The sequence below is a fragment of the Belonocnema kinseyi genome, chromosome 5 (genome assembly GCF_010883055.1).
Source record: "Belonocnema kinseyi isolate 2016_QV_RU_SX_M_011 chromosome 5, B_treatae_v1, whole genome shotgun sequence".
In the NCBI taxonomy this organism is placed as follows: domain Eukaryota; kingdom Metazoa; phylum Arthropoda; class Insecta; order Hymenoptera; family Cynipidae; genus Belonocnema; species Belonocnema kinseyi.
In genome coordinates this window covers 20,417,710-20,440,227 of record NC_046661.1, presented here as the reverse complement: position 1 = coordinate 20,440,227, position 22,518 = coordinate 20,417,710, and the positions used below count along the sequence as shown (strand labels likewise).

Here is a 22,518-nt window from a genome sequence, read left to right as displayed (position 1 = left end):
TTTTGAAAATTAAAATTCGAAAATTTTTTCTAAAGCCTCCAGGGGACTTCGTTTTCGCACGAAAAAATTTTATGTGCCTTTATTGCATCCGGACCCACAATTCTTTCGGGTTTCGGCTAGTAGCCTCAAATTTAGGCGGTTTAAGATCAATATTAGCAGATTGTAAACTATTAATTAATGCATTAATGAGACGAGCACCGACATCCCCCTGTCGCTCGGGAGGTTCCGGTCGCGCTTGTCTAATTCTCGCAAGTTCATCTTGTTGCCCTTGCGATTGTTCACGAAGTCGAAGGATTTCGTTTCGCATTTGCTCGAGAGACATTTCGGTCACATTATCACTTTTCCCGGTCATTTCGAATGTTAAATTTCGACGAACGTTAAATATTTCACTTCTTTTGATGGAAGTGCGCGGTCGAGATGCACGAGTAATACCAGGCAAGAAAGGACCACCTTTCGACCTTGTATTAGTTGGAGTCATGAATCGTAATAAACGAAAATATTCAAATGAAAGTCATTCACAAGTAAATACACAATACAAAAACGATAAGACTTCTATCCCTCGAGTGCCTGTTCGGGCGCCAATTGAAACAAATTGATGTATTCAAAACAATATATTGTTTAAAATTGTTTAAAATAATAAAATTTCCCTAATAAATAATATAAAGACCTTTAGTTTAAATTGAAATCCATATATTAAAGGTCAAACATTTTATTAAAGCAGTTATTCTAGGTCCAATATTTGTTTCTTTTTTAAAGTCCGTTAAAAGAGATATTAAAGTTTCAGTGAAGTAAACGAGGATAACACATAAATAAATTATCACACACATTCACTAAACATACACATACATAGTCAAATTTGTTCAATAATTGCTTTCTTTTTAGAATACTTATCGCTGTTGTCGCTTGCTGAGATGCAGTATAAGAGACGGCCATGATAAGTTAGATTCGGGCTGCTTACTTGATTGACGGTGAAATTGATGTATTATAATCGTTCTGCCGACAATTAGCACTATGTAGAAGTAGCACGTAGCACCTGGCATCGGTTCTCAGTACATTAAGCAAATTAATGATATTCTATTAATGAGACTAAAACGCCACGCTGAAACATAAGTTAATTCTTTTTTTACACAATTACGTTCGAACAATCACACCTTCGGTTCGCGCACTTCAGTAACTGATCACAAAAAATATCGTACCTTTCTCGTGACAAAATAGGCTCACTGAGCTAAACGTGGCGTAAAAAATCGGAGAAAAGATGTGGCTTCGACAACTTATAACTGCGACATGTCGTCTCACTAAAGCCGCTTTTCCTACTTTGCCGCGTATTTCCGTACTTACACTAAATATTTTCGTTAATATTCGCAAGAGGGCTTTGAAAACATCGTCCGTCTGCCGCGAACATTGAAAACGTGTATTTTTATTACATTACGTAATAATTTTTGATATTAAATAGGACGTTATTGACTTTGAACACTACATTTATCAGTCAATTTATGTACAATACACTTAAAATTATATAGTACATGAAAGCATTCGAAATGAATATAAATATTTATACATCGCAACATAAGAAGTCGTACGTTTAAAACGTAAAAATATAAGTAAGAAAAAAATTACATCAGTCAAATCTATTTACTTCATCGTCAATAATCAATAAATTTTAGATTTACAGGACCATATTTAGTTTTCATTATTTTATTCCGTAAGAATGATCTTTTTCCCTCCAACCCGAACGTAAGAAATCTTAAGAAAATTGTGTACCCATATCTATAGCTGACTCGGGGCTGTCTCTGCACGCCGAAAATATTAAAATTAATGAGGGCCTAAAATTATTGTATTTATTATTATGTTAAAATTAATTAATTTCGTTTACGGTTTCTTTTTTAAAAAGGGAAATTTTCGAGATACAAAATAAATTTTTAAAAGACCTTTTCGTACTTTAGATTTTCAATGAAATTTCAAAATTATTTTTTGAAATTAAATTTAAAATTCAAATGAAATTAAAATAAATTTAAAAAGTAAATAAATTTCAGTTTGATTCAGAATTTCGTTAAATTTACAAATTGAATAAAGTTTAGCCAAATAATTCCTCGTCTGGTTTCTTTTAAAAGAGAAATTTTTGAGATTATATATAAATGAGTTAAACAAAATTCTCGTCATATTTTAGAATTGTAACGAAATTCTAAAAATAATTTAAAAAATATAATTTTTACAAAAATAGTGAATTGAAGGTTCGAATACTTCACTGTATAAATTCCTTCTATGTATATTTTTAAATCCAAAATTAATGTATTATTTGTTCGCATAATTAAGGTATAACTGAAGTAATATTTACACTTTTCTATAGTGTCGAATTGACAATTTACATTTAGTCTCGAGGAAAAATTCAAGGTTTTCACTATTGCTCCGTTCGAGTCGAATCCCGACAGTACTGTCTTCTTCAAGATACAGTGCCATAGTGCAGCGATTCCAAAACTTTTTTCGCTCTTTCTGGGAAGCGTTAGTGCCGCCGTCCTCAAATTTTTTCATAATACTTAAACCCAAGGGGGGATACTTGACAGCCTGTGATGCGGATATGTGCTGGCTTGTCGCGCTCGATTTTCCCGTTATTAGAAAATTAGAGCCGATTAGGAAAAATGGAAAATTTAGTTAAATATTTATTAGTGAATTTTAATAGGTAGCGTTAGATTTTCTGGACTATGTCGAGAACATTAGAAAAAGATAGAAAGAAATCAGCTAATACCTTCAAAAGTTATTGCACTTTTGTTACGCTAGAAAGTGGTCCAGTAATGTATTTTCTTGGACAAATTTATTAAAAATATTAACCGATTTTTATGAACTTTTTTCCATATTTTTAAAATTATATCACGAAATTGATTCAGCTCATTTAAATTTAATTGTGTCATACCTTCATAACTTCAGTTATAGTAACAGGTCTCAATCTCAGAACAATGAAAGCGGGGACCCTGCCTTGGAGCCTACCGAGCTACCCGACCCAGGGTGGCATTCCCCTACCGTCAGGTAGCCTCCCTACCCAAGGTAGCACTTTCGGAATCGCTGCCATAGTGTACATGAATGCGATGCAATGAGAAAGAGAGACATTGGAAAGAGAAAGAAGAGGTAGTGCAGAGCAAAGTAGTGTTAAAATTTGATCAATTATAAATTCATTCTTAAAGTGCAGAGCAAAGCAGTGTTCAAATTTGATCAATTTTAAACTCAGACTTGAAGCATTTAAAAACATGGATGAAAACAATAAATAAATTATCTATTTATTAACCTTAAAATTTTTAACAAGCAAAATGCAAATTTTCTTTAATTCACAGTTCATTTATGTTAAAATTATATTTCTTCCTCATGCTATGGGAGGAAAAACCACCAATAAAAGTAAGATGCTGGCAGCTTGACGCATGACAAGTGGTTTCCTGCCTTAATTTTTTAAGCAATATAAATGTTAGTTAGCCGGACTGAACAATATTTAGTTGAGTATGTTTGTAGAAATGTGTTCAACAGTAACGACGAACTTTTTCTGAGCCTTTCAGAAGCAATTATATACTCTATCCTCACACAGAAAAACGCTGGTGTTAAATTTGTTGCAGGTCAAATTTCATTGGTCTCCCAATGAGCTTTTGAGAGAATTTTCAAGTCTCAAATGTATTCCTCGGAACGTACCTGCCAAAGCAACTATTCGCTTTGCGATATCATACTAAATAATTGTTAATAAGCAAACTAATTGAAATAATATTTGCCTAATTTTCAACTTTCTTTCATTTAACAGTGCGTACTAGTCACTTAGAATAAAATGATAACTTCCTAATGCTACTTTCAAAAGTTAGGTTGGTCATGGCCATCGATATTTAAACTAAAGCCGAGATGTGTAGAAAAAGTCATGATCGTCTATATACAATCAGGTATTTTCACTTCAACCACCAGCTAACTTCACTTTATTGAATACAGAAAATCTAGAGGAAATTTCTTCGAACGAACAGACATCAATTAAGATGCAGACGGTCACGGCTTAGTTTTTACATCCCAGCTTTGGTGGTTTGAATGTCATGTAAGTTTTGACTAACCTAAGATTTGGATACTATGTCATGTTAAGTCCAATTTTTATTCCAAATCACTAATAGTCACTGGTAAATGGGTGAAAATGAAAATTTAGGTAATTATTATTATAACTTACCTGCTTATCAACATTTATTTCACCCAAATAACGCCCGACAAAATCATCTTGACAGGTGACTGACAGTTTTTAGACGACACTTCACGTTGCTTTGGATGAGAAAAAACAGTGTCTAAATGATGCTTTTCCCCTAGATTCTCCGAATGAACCTGTGTGGCTCAAATTTGTTGCAACTCACTTGAACACCGATTTCGACGTACATTGGAGGACCGACGATTTTCTGTGCAATGAGGTACTAGAGAATTTATTTGCTTCTAGATAATTTGTCCTTTTCAGGACAAAAATCGGCCCTTTTCAGGGCCAACACTTCTTTTCAACGAAGGATTTTTTTATTGTTCTCATCCATGTTTCTTTGGTTTCCGTTACTTTGTACTTTTTTCAGGATTTACAGCAAAATTGAATCTTATAAAACTTACAAGTCTGAATTTAAAATTGATCAAATTTGAACACTGCTTTGCTCTGCACTTTAAGTCTGAATTTAAAATCGATCATATTCTAATATTACTTTGCTCTGCACTTCAAGTCTGAATTTATAATTAATAAAATTTTAACACTACTTTGCCCTGCAATTCAAGTTTGAAATGATAATTTATCAAATTTTAACACTACTTTGCTCTCCACTTCAAGTTTGAATTTATAATTGATACAATTTTAACACTACTTTGCTCTGCACTTCAAGTGTGAATTTGTAATTGATCATATTCTAACAATACTTTGCTCTGCACTACCTCTTCTATCTCTTTCTAATGTCTCCCATTCTAATTGTGGCGGGACCATACTTTGTTACATCATGGCACCCTACTGTAGCGGCATGTGCCGTTTTATGGACTAAAACTCCAAGGCGCTAAGAACCTTTTACCAAATACTTTCAGAACTAGTAAATTCTCTGATCAAAGATATTGCTCAGTTCACTGTTCAAAGTACATTTTAAGGTTCGGAACTTGAGATATTGGGCTATTTTTAAAATTATTAATGGGCGATGACACCAGTCAGACGCCATAAAAAGAATATCTTTGGACTTACAAACAGGAAACTGTCACTCAAAGAAATTGACGTTTTATGGTGATAAAAGTTGGACTTTGGAACCATTATCCTTGAACTGCCACTCACTTTAATTGCCGCAATCAGTAGAAGGAGCAAAGTGATCTCATTTATGATTGGTTATTCGACACTAGTATTAAGTGACGTCAGCATTTTGATTGTTTAGAAGCTAGAAACTAGTGTTCGGATGTACTTCCATATTAAGTGATAAACTTACTCGTGTTTGTGTTAGGAACAAAACTAATAAAAGAATAGTTTTTTCAAATCTGCCGCGTCTACCACGAATTGCCAAACACGATCATTGTCGTTTATTCTAGAGATCAAATGAGAGAATATTTAATCCATGAAAATATAAATATCGATGACATATAATAAATCAATCGTTTTTATCAGAAAGTATAAATCGCTGTATTGATTAAACCATTTATTTTCAAACCTGACCTATATTTCGCGGCTAATGGTTTCAACCAGTCAGCGACAGGTAACGTACCTATACCTCAACAAATCAGCGCAGAGTATTAACGGAAGAAATTCGAATGCAGAGTTTGGACGTAATATTACATACTCGGTATGTCGTACCCTAAGTTCAAGAGATATCTGAATCCCTATACCGAGGTACAGCGAGCACCGTTATAATTTTACCTGCAACAAAATATACCCCAAAGTTTTCACTGTGTTGCTTTGCAAATTTACAAGAACTAATAATTATTTAAACTATTTTAATTTAAAAATAAGGATACTCCCTTTTTTCTACAAGTCAGTTTGTTTACGGAGTCAACTAAGAATCAGTATCCTATGACTCTTTCCTATATTGCTTTGCAAATTTACAAGAAATATGAATTATTTTAACAATTATAATTTAAAGTTTGACTTTTATCCTACGAGTCAATTTGTTTTTAAAGTCAAATGAGAATGTCTATCCGATGAACCTTTTCAATATTGCTTTGCAAACTTACAAGAACTATTAATTATTTAAACTATTTTAATTTAAAAATTATGAGTCTGTCCTTTTTTCTACAAGTCAATTTATTTACGGAGTCAACTAAGAATGTTTATCCAATGACTCTTTTCTATATTGCTTTAAAAATTTTCAAAACACTATTCATTATTTAAAGGATTTGAATTAAAAAATTAAAAGTTGTATCTTCTTTCTACGAGCAGGCTCCATTTTTTTTAACATAATTAACTAAGAATATCTTTCCGATGATATATTTTTTTTGATGCTTTGAAAATTTACAATGATTAATTATTTAAAAAATGTTTATCAACACATTATGGCTTGGCTATTTTCCAAGGAAAAGTCATAATTTGTTTACGGAATGAACTAAGAATGTCTTTCGATGATCATTCTCTACGTTACTTTGTAAATTTATAATAATTATTCACCATTTAAACTATTTTCATAAACATATTAAGAATTGGGATATTATTCAATTAATAAATACTATTTGTTTACGAAGTTAACTATGATTGTCTTTGGATGACTCTTTCCTAAGTTATTTCTTAAATTTACCAGAATCATAAATTATTTAAAGAACTTTCATAAAAAATTCTGAATTTGGCTATTTTTCGACTAATAGGATCAGTTTTTTTTACAAATTTAACTAAGAACGTCTTTTCGAACAATTATACGAGGTGCGTTCAAAAAGTAAGGTGACTTTTCAATTTTCGCGGGCTACGTACATTCAAGTTTTAAATTTTTTGTTTTGTTGTGTTGATCTACTCGTCACGATCATATGTTCACAGTTTTGACTATATAGCTCGTGTTGTTTTTCTGGCAGAGGCGTAAAAGGTTAGAAGGGTTTGGTGTGCTCGGCGATTTTCTTCTTTCGAAAAAAATGGAGCAAAGAGTTTGCATTAAATTGTGTGTGAAAAATGGAATCCAGTGCTCTAAAACTCTTGAAATGTTGACATTTGCATACGGTGAGTCTACTCTGAGTAAGAAAAATATGTATAAGTGGTACAAGCTGTTCCAAGAAGGCCGAGAGGATGTCGAAGACGAACATCGCCCTGGACGTCCCAGCACGTCAACAACAGATGAAAATGTTCAAGCAGTGGAAGAAATAGTGTTGAAAAATCGCCGAATTACCATCAGAGAAGTGGCTGAAGATGTTGGCATATCGGTTGGCTCATTCCATGCTATCTTTTCCATGCTATCAAAAGGGTTATAACTGGGGATGAATCGTAGGTATATGGTTATGACGTCGAAACTAAAGCCCAATCGTCTCAGTGGAAGCATCCTGAGTCTCCAAGATCGAAAAAAGCACGTCAAGTTCGGACGAATGTGAAGGTTTTGCTCACTGCCTTCTTTGATTACCGTGGCGTAGTGCATCAGGAATTCTTACCACAAGGTCGTACGGTCAATAAGGAGTATTACCTTCAAGTTATGCGCCGTTTGCGAGAGGCAATACGCAAAAAACGTCCGGAACTTTGGAAAAACAATTCGTGGCTTTTGCATCACGATAATGCACCTGCTCGTTCATCGTTCCTTGTGAAAGATTTTATGATCAAAAACAGCACCACAGTTATGCCTCAGCCTCCATATTCACCGGATTTGGCCCCCAGTGCCTTTTTTCTTTCCCCAAAACCAAAGAGACCCATGAAAGGACATCGATTTTCAACGTTTGAGGAGATTAAAACTGCATCGCTGAAAGAACTCAAGGCTATACCACAAAATGATTATCAGAAGTGCTTCGATGATTGGAAAAAGCGTTGGCACTAGTGTATTATATCTGAGGGGGATTACTTTGAAGGGGACAACATAAATATTGAGGAATAAATGAATATTTTTTGAGAAAACCATAAAGTAACCTTATTTTTTGAACCCACCTCGTAATAATCAAATTTTCAATATTTATTATTTAAACTACTTTCATGAGCAAATTAAGATTTTTGACGTTTTTTGAAGAATAGGCTAAATTTGTTTGCAAAATCAACAAAGAATTTGTTTCCAATCACTTTTTTCTATGACAGTGTGTAATTTACAATAGTGATTTATTAATCAAATAAATTTCACAAAAAAATTCACAACTTAATTATTTTTAAGATTTTGAACCATTTGAACATTTGAAACCAATTAATTTTTATAGCAAAGTGTATGTACAATATATTTTATAATAATTAAAAAAGAAATTAAAACTTTATAATGGTACAAACTTTCATTTTCATTAGTTTTGGTAATTATTTCTTTTTATGAATTTCTCCCAGTAATCTCATAATCTCTTGAGTTGAATATTTTGCTTTACCAAGATTTTCTGTAGTATATTTTCTCTTGCAATATACTTCTACATATATTTTACTGTGATTAATCACTCAATCGAACATATAACCAGTATTATTATTATTACATATTTTCATATGATTTTTTATGTTTAAAACCCCGCTGAAACAGACGTCTCTTAACTTCACATTGTATGCGTGTTTGAAATTTTTTCTTTTACTAATGTGGACCTAAAATCACTGTTTGAATTTTAGTACAATTTCATTACAATGCGACAACATACGAGTTTATTTGAAGTACTCGAATTTGCCTAAAAATTTGGTCAAATAAGAGGAAAACTGCAGAAGATCACCTCCCGAGTTTAGCTGGCTTTTCGAAATTCGAGTACACAACCCGTTCGTACGTCGTAGATGGTCACCCATCCAAGTGCTAGGGGCGCTCGAAATGGCTTGACATTTGGACTCTTCTCGAGTTGATATCATTTACTATTTCTTTCTATGAAAATTTGTACGTGCCGACAATTTAGATATTTTTTTAAAACTTCAATAAAAATGTTTAGCGTTGCACAATAATTTATTCTGTATCGTGAGAGGGTACCCATGCGAAGTCGTGTACAAATAAAAGTTATTAAAGTAAAAATGATTTTGTGGTATTTTATTGAACTTCATTTGCAAATAAGATAATTGCTAATAACCCAGTAATAAGCGTTGAATTCAGAAAAATTAAGAATTTGTAGTTTAACGAAAGAATTTATTTAACTTATTTTTCATTACTAAATCTTTTTATAACTTATAAATTTGAAAAATATTCAAATTTATAATAATTTAATTAAACGTGTTAAAAAATGCGTTTAAGAAATCTATTTAAATGTGTGAATTAAAATAATTTTAACTGTTGAGGGGCGGACTTGAATTGATTAAGATTAAATTTTCAAAGCTTATATCCACATGAAGGAATTAAAACAATTTATTACACATATTTTGTGAACTTATTAGAAGGAATTAAATAATCTCAGAATACAAACACTTTTGGGGACTAGAAGACACCTCTGTGAGGTGTATCTGTCGATACAATTACAAGGAATTAAACATATTGAAAACACGTTCTCTTTTGGGGAATAGGAATTTATGCGGCAGCCGCTATGGAAATAGAAAAAAATTAGTTTCTGAAATATCCTATCCTTATGACATTTTTAGCAGATGGAAAAACCGCGCATTCAAAATAATAGAATAATCTTCACTTTTACGCTGAAATCTGAAAATATCAATTTTTCTCTATTCAACGCGCGTATATGAGCTTTCAGTGTCAATGAAAATTCGTAAACTATGATGTTCAACACTTTGCGTTGTTATCATTGTAAAAAATCGGTTCTGTGAAGTATAACTTTCATGATTTACCTTCAATGATATTAATAAAAAATAATCATTGCGCCATAACGAGTCGACGATAACTGACCTGATGTTGAAATTTGCCTAAATTATAATCTTGGTCGACCTATATCAATTCACCAAATCAAGAGGTACGCATATTAAGGCGCTTCCTCAGGCTTGAAAATTAGCCCACGTATTACTCTGACAAGCTTTTCTCCTGCAATTCTGAATTGTATGATTTCATATTTTAAGCACAGAATATAAATGCCTAACCACAGGAATGTCCAGAGAGGTTTTTTCGAAAAATGGCCTGGCTACTGTTTTATTCCAATTAATTGAAAAATGATGCATTTTTTGCGCCTGGGAAATAGCAATCCGCCGCCATGAGTGTACTCATAATGAACATAGTACTCGGGCCTCTGCCTGGCTATAAAAAAGCAGGTGGTCTACACCGAAAAAAATATGTAACTATATTAGTTCAATAATACCTTGAATTAATACGCTTCGCATAAATTAGAACTCAGTAGGTGAAAAAGTCGAACTGGATCTCTTCATTTAATTTGTAATTTTATCGGTTTGAGTATAGAACCGACGCTATAGCAATATCGAATTAAATCGATTAAGTAAGTACTGAAATGGAGCAGTTCTTCATGTAAAACGCGACTCATTCATAAGTTGAATATCAGCTGTTCTAAAGCATCGAAACAGATATTGTTCCACTTTTGTATCGGGTACGTAACAAAATTTGAATCACAGTGCGTTGATATAGATATACTCGCTATGCTTCGCTCCGTTCGACTCTGCTGGTTCGAATGACGACCAACAGCGAGGATCCGACGAATCTGTAACGTTTTCATTTGAGAGCATGCGAGATTTGATATTTGAATAATTATTTTTTAATTTTTTTCAACACATATTGTCCGGCGCCTCAACTCAGCGCGATGCTCATGCGAAGCTCCTAAGTTACAGATTCGTCGGATACTCGCTGTTCGTCTTCATTCGAACCAGCAGAGTCGAACGGAGCGAAGCATAGCGAGTATATCTATATCGACGCACTGTGATTCAAATTTCGTTAGGTACTCGATAAAAAAGTGGAACAGTATCTGTTTCGATGCTTTAGAACAGCTGACATTCAACTTATGAACGTTGCGAGTTCTACATGAAGAACTGCACCATTTCAATACTTACTTAATTAATGTAATTCGGTATTGCTATAGCGTCGGTTCTATAGTTAAACCAATAAAATTACAAATTAAATGAAGAGATCCAGTTAGACTTTCTTACCTACTGAGTTCTAATTTATGCGAAGCGTATTAGTTCAAGGTATTGTTGAACTAATATAGTTACATATTTTTTTCAGTGTAGAGCAGCGATTCCCAAACTGCTACCCTAAGTACGGCGGCTATCCGGCGGTAGAGGGATGCCACCCCGGGCCGGGTAGCTCGGTAGGCTCCAAGGCAGGGTCCCCGCTGTGAGCATGGGACTACTTTTATTGACCTAGCATGAATGCCTTTCATTTTTCTAAGTTTGAGACCTGTTACAATAACTGAAGTAATAAAGGTGTGATACAATTAATTTTAAATGAGCTGAATCAATTTCGTGATATAATTTTGGAAATATGGAAAAAAGTTAATAAAAATCGGTTAATATTTTCACTAAATTTGTCCAAGAAAATACATTACTGGACCACTTTGCAGCGTAACAAAACTGCAATCACTTTTGAAGTTATTAACCGATTTTTATCTATCTTTTTCTAATGTTCTAGTCATAATGCAGAAAATCTGACGCTGCTTATTAAAATTCGCTAATGAATATCTTACTAAATTTAAAATTTTTCCTAATCGGCTCTAATGTTTTTAAAATGCGAAGGTCGAGCGCAACAAGCCAGCACATGTCCGCTTCACAGGCTGTCAAGTGCCCCCCTTGGGTTTAAGTATTATGAATAAAATTTGAGGGTGGCGGCTCTAGCGCTCCCCAGAAAGAGCGAAAAGAAGTTTGGGAATCGCTGCTCTGGAGTGTTATTTTTTCGACGATACTCAAAACATCGTAAACCCAGGATCGAGCCTAAGATTTAGATTGAGTGCCTTTCATGCCTCACTCAACTATCCTATTGTTAGAGATTACAGTTTTTTATTATATTATATTATTATATTTCTATTTTATTATAATTCTATTATTTTGAATGCGCGGTTTTTCCATCTGTCTAAAATTCCGCAATAAGAATAAGATACCTCCTAAACTTATTCACTTCTATTTCCATAGCGACCGCCATACACAGTTTCTACACAGTAATACAAGAATCTGAATTTCAGTAGGAAAAGGCGGTTGACTTTCAGATGTAACCAAAAGGTTCACTCGCCAGTTGAAAGTCAACTAATGATGATAACATGACTTTAAATAACGCGCTCAGCTGATTGTTGAAATTCATAATATTTATGCGCTATCGTACAGTTAATAGGAACTTAAAACAATATATAATTAAAAAATGAATAATTTTAGGAATTACATTTTTTAATGTCAGCATTGAATAAATTATTCATTCTGCCTAATAAATCAAGTTGATTTATCCTCCAAGTCGATGAGATATGTAAAAGCAAAAAAGAACTTAATGACACTAAACAAGGCACTTATATCCATTTCAAGCTACCAGGTACAGAACGTGAATCTTCAATCCTTTCTCATATATTTTTTTATCACATGTGTAAGTTTATTCGATTTATAATCAAAATCCGTTATAGATCTAAGTACATATATCAAAATAGGAAACGTTGACGAAACAACTACCATGAGCTCAGTATTGATCGATACTATCCAGCGCTATCGACGCCATATTGTATACTCTCAGCTGCTCTCTCCCAGATAACAATTGGTGCGCAGGATGCTCGCACTGTGGAGGCATGTGTGTGGATTAATCCGCGCGACGTGCGTTCCGATCAACACTCAGATGTGCCATCCATGGAGACGCATATGCGACGCACGCCATGCGAGGCACGCGCGTGCGTGCATGAAGCAAACACTCGGTGCGCGTGGGCCGAATTTCCTAAAATTATTTATTTATATTGAAGGAGGTAAATAAACAGGTTGAATTAAACGTATCGGAATTTATTAACAAAATAGAACGCCTATAGCGGGGATGGTGGAAAAAAGCCCACAATCGCGATCGACTGTCCTTAAATTTTCATGTCTTCCCATATGATAGCGCTACGTGCGGAAACTCTAGGAACTACGAGAACATGTGATGTAAATTTTGTACCGGTATAAATATAACCTATTAATGCCGTTATGCTATTGCAACTGTTTGTGTTTATAGGAGAAAAATTGTTGTGCAAAGTGTCAGTGCTAAAAACCTATATAGAAGTGATACAATAAATTCGCGTTGTTTTTGTAAGGGCTGTGATTTGGGTAGTAGGGGACAGGAAGAGAGAGGTATTAGACGCAAAATCCTCAATATCTATACTTGCGTTCTATTGTTTTTATATTTCTCCTCTTGTTTAATGGCATTATTCATATAATTGTACAAATTATACAAGCATTATTACTGCGTTCGTGACACCAACTGACACTTGACATAACCAAACTTAACCTATAAACACACTCGATACTCCATAGCAGACGACAATTTCTAATTTTGTATTTTCACTGAAGGGAAGCTTTAATCTGGGAAGGCATAAAACTCCGAGGACAGGTAATCGCGAGCTGACGCCAGTTGAAATACATGGTGTGCGGTCTCCTTGTAGTACTTCGTGATTCTCACAAGACTAGAACCGACCCACACCGACGCGTTGCAATGTTGCAAAAGGCACTGGGCTAGCGAAAGAGACGAGCAGATCTATTTATCTCTGTCACTCTCATGATTACAAAGAATATAGATTCTCTATCTCTTTCACACCTATGATAATCTGCTTTGTGATTCTGTTGCGCTACACCTACAGGACGGCAACCTTATTAAAAAGGCAATTTATAGCTTTTATAAGCATTAAATAATAAATTTGGTTAATTTATAAATTAAACTTTTCGTGCCCCCACTAGGTACTCATGTTGCGCGCATGTGCGCACCCCAAAATTTCGTCACAGGGTGATTGTAAACATGCTCGCATTGTGCCACACCTTTTACACGCACTTCAGTTACGCAGTCACAAAATATGGACGAACATGGTGAATTTTGGCATGCATGTCAGGCGCGCATTGACGTGCGCGTGACTTGCGCGCACGAATTGTTATCTGGGTTTGGCTCCTCTTCTAAAATCGCTTAAATCCGTCCAAGTGTTTGCGCATCGCCAGATCACATTTCGCGCACGCCTTTCTGCCAGCATAAATTGAATTTCAGAGCACACGAATGAAAATCATCCCAAACTCGATATACACGTCAGTTAATCATCATATTAATCGTATATCAGATATGAGACTCTGAACTTAAGTTCTATTTCTAGTTGAAATTAAGTGACTTACTTAATTTAATGCAAAAATGACATTCATCTACATTTAAAATTCATCATTTTGTATTACTGTGTATTCTCCCAAATAGAACGTCTTTTCAATATATTTAATTCCTTCTAATTGTACCGGTAAAGCACCTCACAAAGAAATTTTTTTTCCCTCGGAAGTGGTCATATTTTGATTTTATTTAATTCCTTCTAATAAGTTCACAAAATATGTGTAATAAGTTGTTTTAATTCCTTCATGCGGAATTTCAATTCTGAAATTTTAATTCTCACCAATTCAACTCTGCCTCTCTAGAGTTGAAATTATTTAAATTCACATATATGCAAAGATTTCTTTGTTGCATTTTTAAAGTCGTTTGAATAAATTATTAAAATATAAATAAATATAAATTTGAATATTTTTCCAATTTATAAGTTATAAAAAGATTTAATAATGAAAAATAGGTTAAATAAATGCTTTCGTTAAATTTTACTAAGTCGATTGAGAGGAATAGGATTTGCACTTTTTCTGTTCCCGTTGGGGGATATTTAGACGGAGAAAAAATTGCGTATTCATAGGATTACAAATTCTTAATTTTTCTGAACTCAACGCTTGTTACCGGGTTCCTTGCATTTGCTTCTGTCTTTCGATAAAGACCACACTAAATCACTCGTCAATAATGATCATCTTTTACAACCACTACAATTAGGCAAAAAATGGCTCAATTACATTTTAATTAGATGCATAAATTTCCTGCTACAATTTACGAAAGAATGAACAAAAACCGATTAGGAAAAACGGTTAATATGGTAATTAATTAATTATATAATGTTTAAAATTATATTAATTAATCAATAATACATAGGGGCCTCCCGTTTTCAGTTTTTCAGGTGCTTTTTCACCTTGAAATTAGTTGAAGTTCGTTTAGGATTACCCGATTCGGCTTCTGTTTTACTGTTTTCGAAAGCTCTTTTTATGCACTTTAAAACTAGTATGAAAGTGATAAAAATTGTTTTACGTATGGTTTTTTTCTTTAAAAAATCAACTTTAATTTTGATTAAAAAAAAATCAAAATTCATTGTGACAAAGACAATGGTTGTGATAGTGTTATAGTAGATGAACAATTGAACAATTGACGCATTCTTCATATTCGAAAAAAAGAAAATGCTCTATATTACCACGAATACGGATATAAGAACTGTCAATATATGGAAAGAAATTTCGTGATTAAAAAAAATTATTTCCAAGCCATTGTAAACTTTTGTATCCATTTCTTGTTGGTATGATTACTTTTCACAATAATAAAAAAATCTGAGGCAAGAAGAAAAGTCGATAGTCAGATATTGCTGAAGATCTAAAATAGTGTTATCCATTGAAAGGTGCACTAAATTATGAATCTTTATTATATATAGTCGAAGAAAGGAGGCTTCCTATAAAAAAATCGAAATCAAGGTTTTTACACATTTCGATAGTTTTTGAGCTGCTCTTTTTAATTAAACCATCGGAAAAACTATGCGAGCATTATTATTGCTAATAATTGAGTTTTTGGGTACCCGAGTAATAGGGATTTGGTTCGAGAGCTCGAGAGTCCGTAAAACATCTCCCACCACTCATTATGCCATCCACGCGTCTCATCTATACCCTGTCCTTGAGCCGCGTCTACGACCTATCTCCTTCCGTGAGAATGTAGTGGTAAGTGGAGAGGGAAGATTTCGCGAGTCTTCCCTCTCTCCTAAAAGTCCGGTCTATCAAGTCGACTTCAATCGCTCGTCCTGTAAAATCTCACTTTTCAGAGTAAGCCCCCTTTCTTTAAGTGTCCGCACTTATATGGCTGTATACAAATTTAAAAAATATATCGATACTTCGTTTTAAAAAAATCAGTTCAAGATTTCATTTTTGAGTTATAAAACATTTAAGGGCATGTGACACAGCTAAATGCCTATATTGGCGACCTCACTTTATCAGTTCACTGAATGTTTTTTTGAACCTAAGAACTTTTTTTGTAAATAAAATATCGAGCTGAAACTTTGGGAAACGTATTAGAGTACAATAAAGTACGTTTCGGTACTGCATTTCGGTAGGATCTTCACTGAAAATTATTTTATCTTTTTTCTGAACCTCGACATTTTTTGAACGTTCGAACTTGTTTTACACATAAAATATCGGTCTCAAACTTTGAGAAATGCAAGAACCGAAAGAAAACTACGTTAAAGTACAAAGCTTAATAATAAAAGATGTAAAAAAATATATTTCTACAATTAATTCCAACGGCATCAGCCGGTAACGTTGTACACGAAAATACGATACCTGGCGGCCACTAGACGAGGTTCTAGAGGGTTCGTATTTTCGTGTACAACGTTACCGGCTGATGCCGTTGGAATTGATTATTGAAATATTTTTTTTTTACATCTTTTACTATTAAGCTTTGTAAATTAACGTAGTTTTCTTTCGGCCCTTGCATTTCTCAAAGTTTGAGACCGATCTTTTATGTATAAAAAAAGTTCGAACGTTCTAAAAATGTCGAGGTTCAGAAAAAAGATGAAATAATTTTCAGTAAAGTTCCTACTAAAAGGCAGTATCTAAACGCACTTTATTGCACTCTATTACATTTTCGAAAGTTTCAGCTCAATATTTTATTTACAGAAAAAGTTCTTAGGTTCAAAAAAATATTCAGTGAGCTGATAAAGTGAGGTCGATAATATAGGTATTTGGCTGTGTCACATCCCCTTAAGCTGGACCAATGAGGAGCGTGGTATAAATAGGCGTGCGTCCATGAGCGGGAATGCAATGTAGTGCAGTGTCCGTTGTTCTCCCATCGCTAACCCCACCCAAAGGTATTATAATATCTTTGCCCCACCTCGGTGCTCTCCTCAACAACACTAATTTCGATTTCTTTTTTGTTTGCTTATACAGTCATAAAGAGCCAGTAAAATTCAATGCACATGTTCATCCACAATATTTTCAATTATTTTGAAATCTCAAAAGTAAACATAGTCGATGTGTCAAGTTGAATTTGTTCGTTGTGTCAAACCTATTATATAGCACTTTCTGTAAGTTTTATTGTTTATATTGTTATACATACTATATATACTACGTAATGCTAATGTAAGAAAATGTGTTGATTGGTAAGTATTGAATAAGAAAAAAGAAAGTACTATTTTCTTGATAAGAAGTTATGTTTTTGTTCTCATATTTCGAAGAAGTAACAAATACATTACAAGTTATGTAAATACGGATATAAATATAAGTCATTTTGAAAGACTAATTAAGAAGTCGTTTATAAAAATTTATTTGTTAGACAAACACAAAATTTTTTCCAAAACAACCTTAAATGGAAAACCAATTAATCCATCTGTTATTTTAAATAAAACTTAATGAATGTAGTGCATTCAGATGAAATATAAGAGAATATATTTAATTTAATAGAGAAAATTAGTAATTTTATTAACATTTTTAGACGTATGAATATTGGAGACGATGCGTAGAAAGTGTTTTGTCCCACTTTGCATATTGACAGGACAAGCAAATCTCATCGTACATCTCATATGTACGTTATCAATCGTTCAAGAAGATGGGGCATAAATAAACAATAAGTAGATATATGTGACATGCGCCGAAGGAAGGGGGCTCACTCTGAAAAGTGAGATTTTTCAGGGCGACCTGATAGACGCGACTCTTAGGAGAGAGGGAAGACTCACGAAATTTTCCCTCTCAACTTACCACACCATTCCCGCACGGAAAGAGATAGGTCGTAGACATGGCTCCCAGACGAAGTGTAGATGAGACGCGGTGATGCATTGGTGAGTGGTGGGAGGTGTTTCACGGGATCTCGAGCTCTCCAGCAAACTCCCGATTTCTGGAGAACCCAAAAACTCAATTAGTACCTATAATAACGATCGGAAATTTTTTTCAGTGTTTTTATTGAGGTATTATACGGTTAAAATTTTTTTCTTCGATTTAAAAAAAAATTAGAACTGTAGATTTATTAGAATGTTATCTAAAGTTTGGTTGAGTTAGAAAAGGGCTGACCATTTAGAAGTTGAGGTGAGTAAAATCCAAAATTGCATCTTATGCACTTAAGACCTATCCTAAGATATTGAAAATGTAACATATTTTAGCATAATGCCTAAACGATTGTGACGATTTTTTCAACAACTGAGACACGGTAGAAGGACGCAATACAGAGATTCTGTGAAAATTTCAGAATTTTTATCCATTTCGTTTATGAAGTAGAGTCCTGAAAGTATAAAAGAACAGAGAGGTCCGATAGGTTAGACACTCTCACACGCATTCAGTTGATCGACATGAAGTTGGAGCGTCTTCAATTGTTTTTCGCATGAATAGCTCTTTTTCTGAATTCATCCGTATAGTACCTTAAAAAGAACAACTCAGAACTCAGAAAATATCGTTACATATAATAACTTGACAGTAATATATCGTTTGCATCTTATTCTAGTTGTCTAATGATAATATCATTTTCAGGAAAGGTTATCAAGTCTAAATCTAAGAGACTGCTTGCAAGAAAAAATAAGACTGATCTATCCAAAAACTTAAAATGTCGTTTGATACTTCGCGTGATAAATTTCATTATAGAAATTATAAAGCGAACGAGAAAGACGTTTGGTAGAATTCTTGAATTTACTAGTAGGACAAGGTATACCATTGAATGAAATGTGATTTTAGTATAAAATATAGAAAACAAATGTTATATTTGCAATTTATATCATTTGTATATGTCTGCGATTCCAAAAAATATATATATTCATACAAATGTCAATACATAATTCAAAAGTCTTTTAATTTTCAGTGCCGCGTGTCTCTTAATTGTTGAAGCTGAAACCTTAACAATCAAAACATTGTATATTGCAAACCTTTGTGATTAAATGGTAATAGATTTAATAGATTCTTATTACTTTCAAATTTTATGTCCTGCTTATTTCCAGTAAGAAAATTCTTTCATTATAATTTTTTATTTAGAAAAACACATATATTTCAAATATTCGAAATGAAGTAAAATAAACTTTCTGTGCACTGTATTTTCAGTATTATTCTTGTTGTGAAAAAAATGATAAAATATAGTATGAAATTCATATTTTTACAATTATAAACTATTACCACTTCAGTGTAATAATTGGTATCTGCCCTTTCAATGACAAAAAATTAGGCTTCTAGCAGTTACATTTTTTCGTTTATAATCAACGTTTTATGTATTCATTTCTGATCATTTGTAAAGTTTATTTACACGAAATTGAACGAAATGTAATACTTACGAGAATTTGAGGAAGCAATTGCTGTCAGGGATCTGTAGGTTCATTTATTTTTAGTGTCCAGGAGAAGCACTAGATGGTGCTGATTTTGAACGCAAGTCCTCAATACGATACATGGGGTGCCACCACTATGCACTGCGCCTTGAGTCAAAGATATTATAAACGTCGATGCGGTGCGGGCTTAGTTGCCCGCCGTAAATATAGACGGCGCGTCCGGCGAAAAAAGTCATTTCTCCTCTACACACCGCCACCCGTAGATAGCACCAACGAAGTTCCATCGATATATTTTACCAACAGCCACTTGCAGCGCTGTAAGCAACTCTCAGTAGGCCCCTCGAGGCGCACTGATGGTAATTTAGTTCAGACAAGAAGAATTTGGATTGAAAGTAAATTGCCAACAGACCTTTTTATCGTAGACGTCGTCAGTGCGCACGTGCCGGAATCTTCCAGGTGCAAAATTAGGGCAAGAATCAGTAGAAGACCACAGTGTTCAGCTGTTGAAACGATGGCTTAAATGTAGAAAACGACCATTAAAAGGAAAGAACGCAATTTAGTGGAAAGTTTAGTTGAGGTTTTGTATGGCAGGTACAAATATTTTCTTTTATTCATGATTTTCACTTCAGAACTTTTTTGAGTAAATATTTTATATTCATACAAATATAAAATAACAATATTACATTTTCCACTTCACTTTTTCAAGTTTAGGCAATGAAAAGTAATTGGTAAGTGATTTCCTGGTATAAGGAATGTACTAATAAATTTTCCTTCTTTCATAGAAACTAATTATAAATACATAAATATAATAGTTTTGCATGCTCAAGTGAAAGTATTAAATAGATTTTATTTTGATCAACACATTTAGAAGGTTCGCAACCCCGATAACAATCCCAGCAGATGTAAATAATGGCTTTGGACGCCGCACTATTGGCACTATTTTCGCCGGTTTTTTTTCCAAATAGACCTAAAAATGTTCAACCTTTAAAATCTCTGTTATTTACAAATTTATTTTTTGTTGTTCTTTTTATTAACAATATTTTCCATACATTTCGACACAAAACTGTTGAAAAAATACGGAAATGACGTAAAACAAAAGTAGATGAGTAATTTATATTACGGTTTCATATATTTCCACTAATTCTAAAATCATTTCTGATAATTTACTTTCCATATATTGTCTTTATACAGCTCTTTAATATTATTTATTTTTGTGGTCTGCAATTTCTATGGATTTTTTTAGACTATTCGTCTGATCAAGTTCTCGTATGTATTTTTCAATTTCTTAAGTATTATATATTCTAACGTTTTTATAAAAATATAATTATAATTAAAATTATTTCTTGAAAAAAAGATCCTAGTCCGTCTTCACTCCATTGGGAGTCGAAACACAAAACATCTGATTTCCGGTCAGGTGCTTTTACAATTAATCCGTTAGAGGGATCAGAATAAGAACTTTTAAATCATGAAAATAACGCTAATTTTTAGCAAGGCGTTAATGGTAAAACTAATTATTTTTTAATTTATCTGCTATACCATCAGAGATTGTACCTTACTGACACTAGATCAACCCTCCAAACCATGAAGGTTCGATTCCCAATAGAGTGAAGATGGAGTAGGATCTTTTTTTCGAAAAATAATTTTAATTTGAAAAATATTATTTCCCATATAGTCTTATTAAGACGTTAAGCATTTTCTGTTATTGAAGATTCTTAACTTGATTGATATTGTGTAGATTTTCTGCCTTCATGGTCTGGAGGGTTGATTTACTGTCGGTAAGGTACAATCTCTGATGATATAGCAGATAAATTAAAAAATAATATAATTATAATTCCTAGTGATAGAAAAATTGTTCTTTCGGTTTTTAAATGTTAAGACGGCAGTTCCAAGCCAGATTGCGTTTCGCATTGGCAAACAAAATTAGATGAACAGAATTTCACTTGCGCATTCATAAAAAATATCATGTTACATAAAATTAATTTTTCATAGCTCACCTATTGAAATTTCTAATTTCGATACCTGTAGAGCGGGTTGAAACACGGTGTTTGCATCCCTAGGGTTGAAACATTTTGTCTTCGAGTTTCGGTACGTGTAGAGCGGGCTGAAACACTGGGTTTGCATCCCTAGGGTTGCAACTTTTTTTCAGCTCTAGAGTAGACACGTAGGTAGATAGGGTCTACAGGTACCGCAACTCGAATTTTCAATAGATTTGCTATGAAAAATAATATGCATTACGAGAAATGTAATACAACGTTCGCAACTCTTGTGAAAGCAGCCCTTGTTTCGCTCGGGCAGCAAACTTCACACTCGTTGCAATTCTGTGTTTTATCCATCAACATATAGAAATGAACCGGTAACGCTTTGGAGAGAACTGAAATGGGCTCTAGAGAGAGAAAAGATATATAAGACGTAGACCTGCCTTTATCTATTTCAGGACTCTGTCAAGTGAATTGGTGGCCCCGGGTATTGCCTAAATATTCTGTACGGTTAATTAAAAAAAAAGATAAACAATATATTAGAAATTTGTAGTTATAATAAATTGAATTTTAAAGAACATTCATGTAAAATAACCTGTTTCAGATATATTATTTTAGAAACTTAGTAACCTTAAATTCTTCTTGAAATTGGATTGAAAATGCTACAATATTAATCGTTTTGTGAGTTCAAAAATAATGTAAGAACTCTCACAAATTAGAACAATATTTCTATAACATAAAAAATAACCATTTGTATTGCATAGGTACAACACTTCATATTTTAAGGTTTTGTATTTGTTGTAACATTTTTTATTTTACTATATTCAATAACTTTACTTACGTATGAAAACATATTTCCATATAAACGTCTTGACAACGCCCACAAACTACATAGGCAGCCACCATTTTTGATATTTATTTACAATGAATTATAATTAAATAAATGATAAATAAATCAATTCTGAAAAGTGCGATAAACGTCACATTATTGGGGCACTCGCGACACAAAGCACGGTCCTGTGCTGCGCCAAACTTCACCCAACGAAAA

The 22,518-nt window shown here is 33.4% G+C and overlaps 1 protein-coding gene across 1 annotated transcript in view; it reads left to right on the top strand.

The window, feature by feature from the left end:
• Positions 1–398: 398 nt before the first annotated feature.
• LOC117173558 overlaps positions 399–22,518 on the top strand; it is a 77,856-nt gene continuing 55,736 nt past the window's right edge. The window contains exon 1 of the mRNA XM_033362198.1: positions 399–521. Coding sequence (XP_033218089.1) covers positions 399–521 — 123 coding nt within the window. The remainder of the gene's footprint in view (positions 522–22,518) is intronic.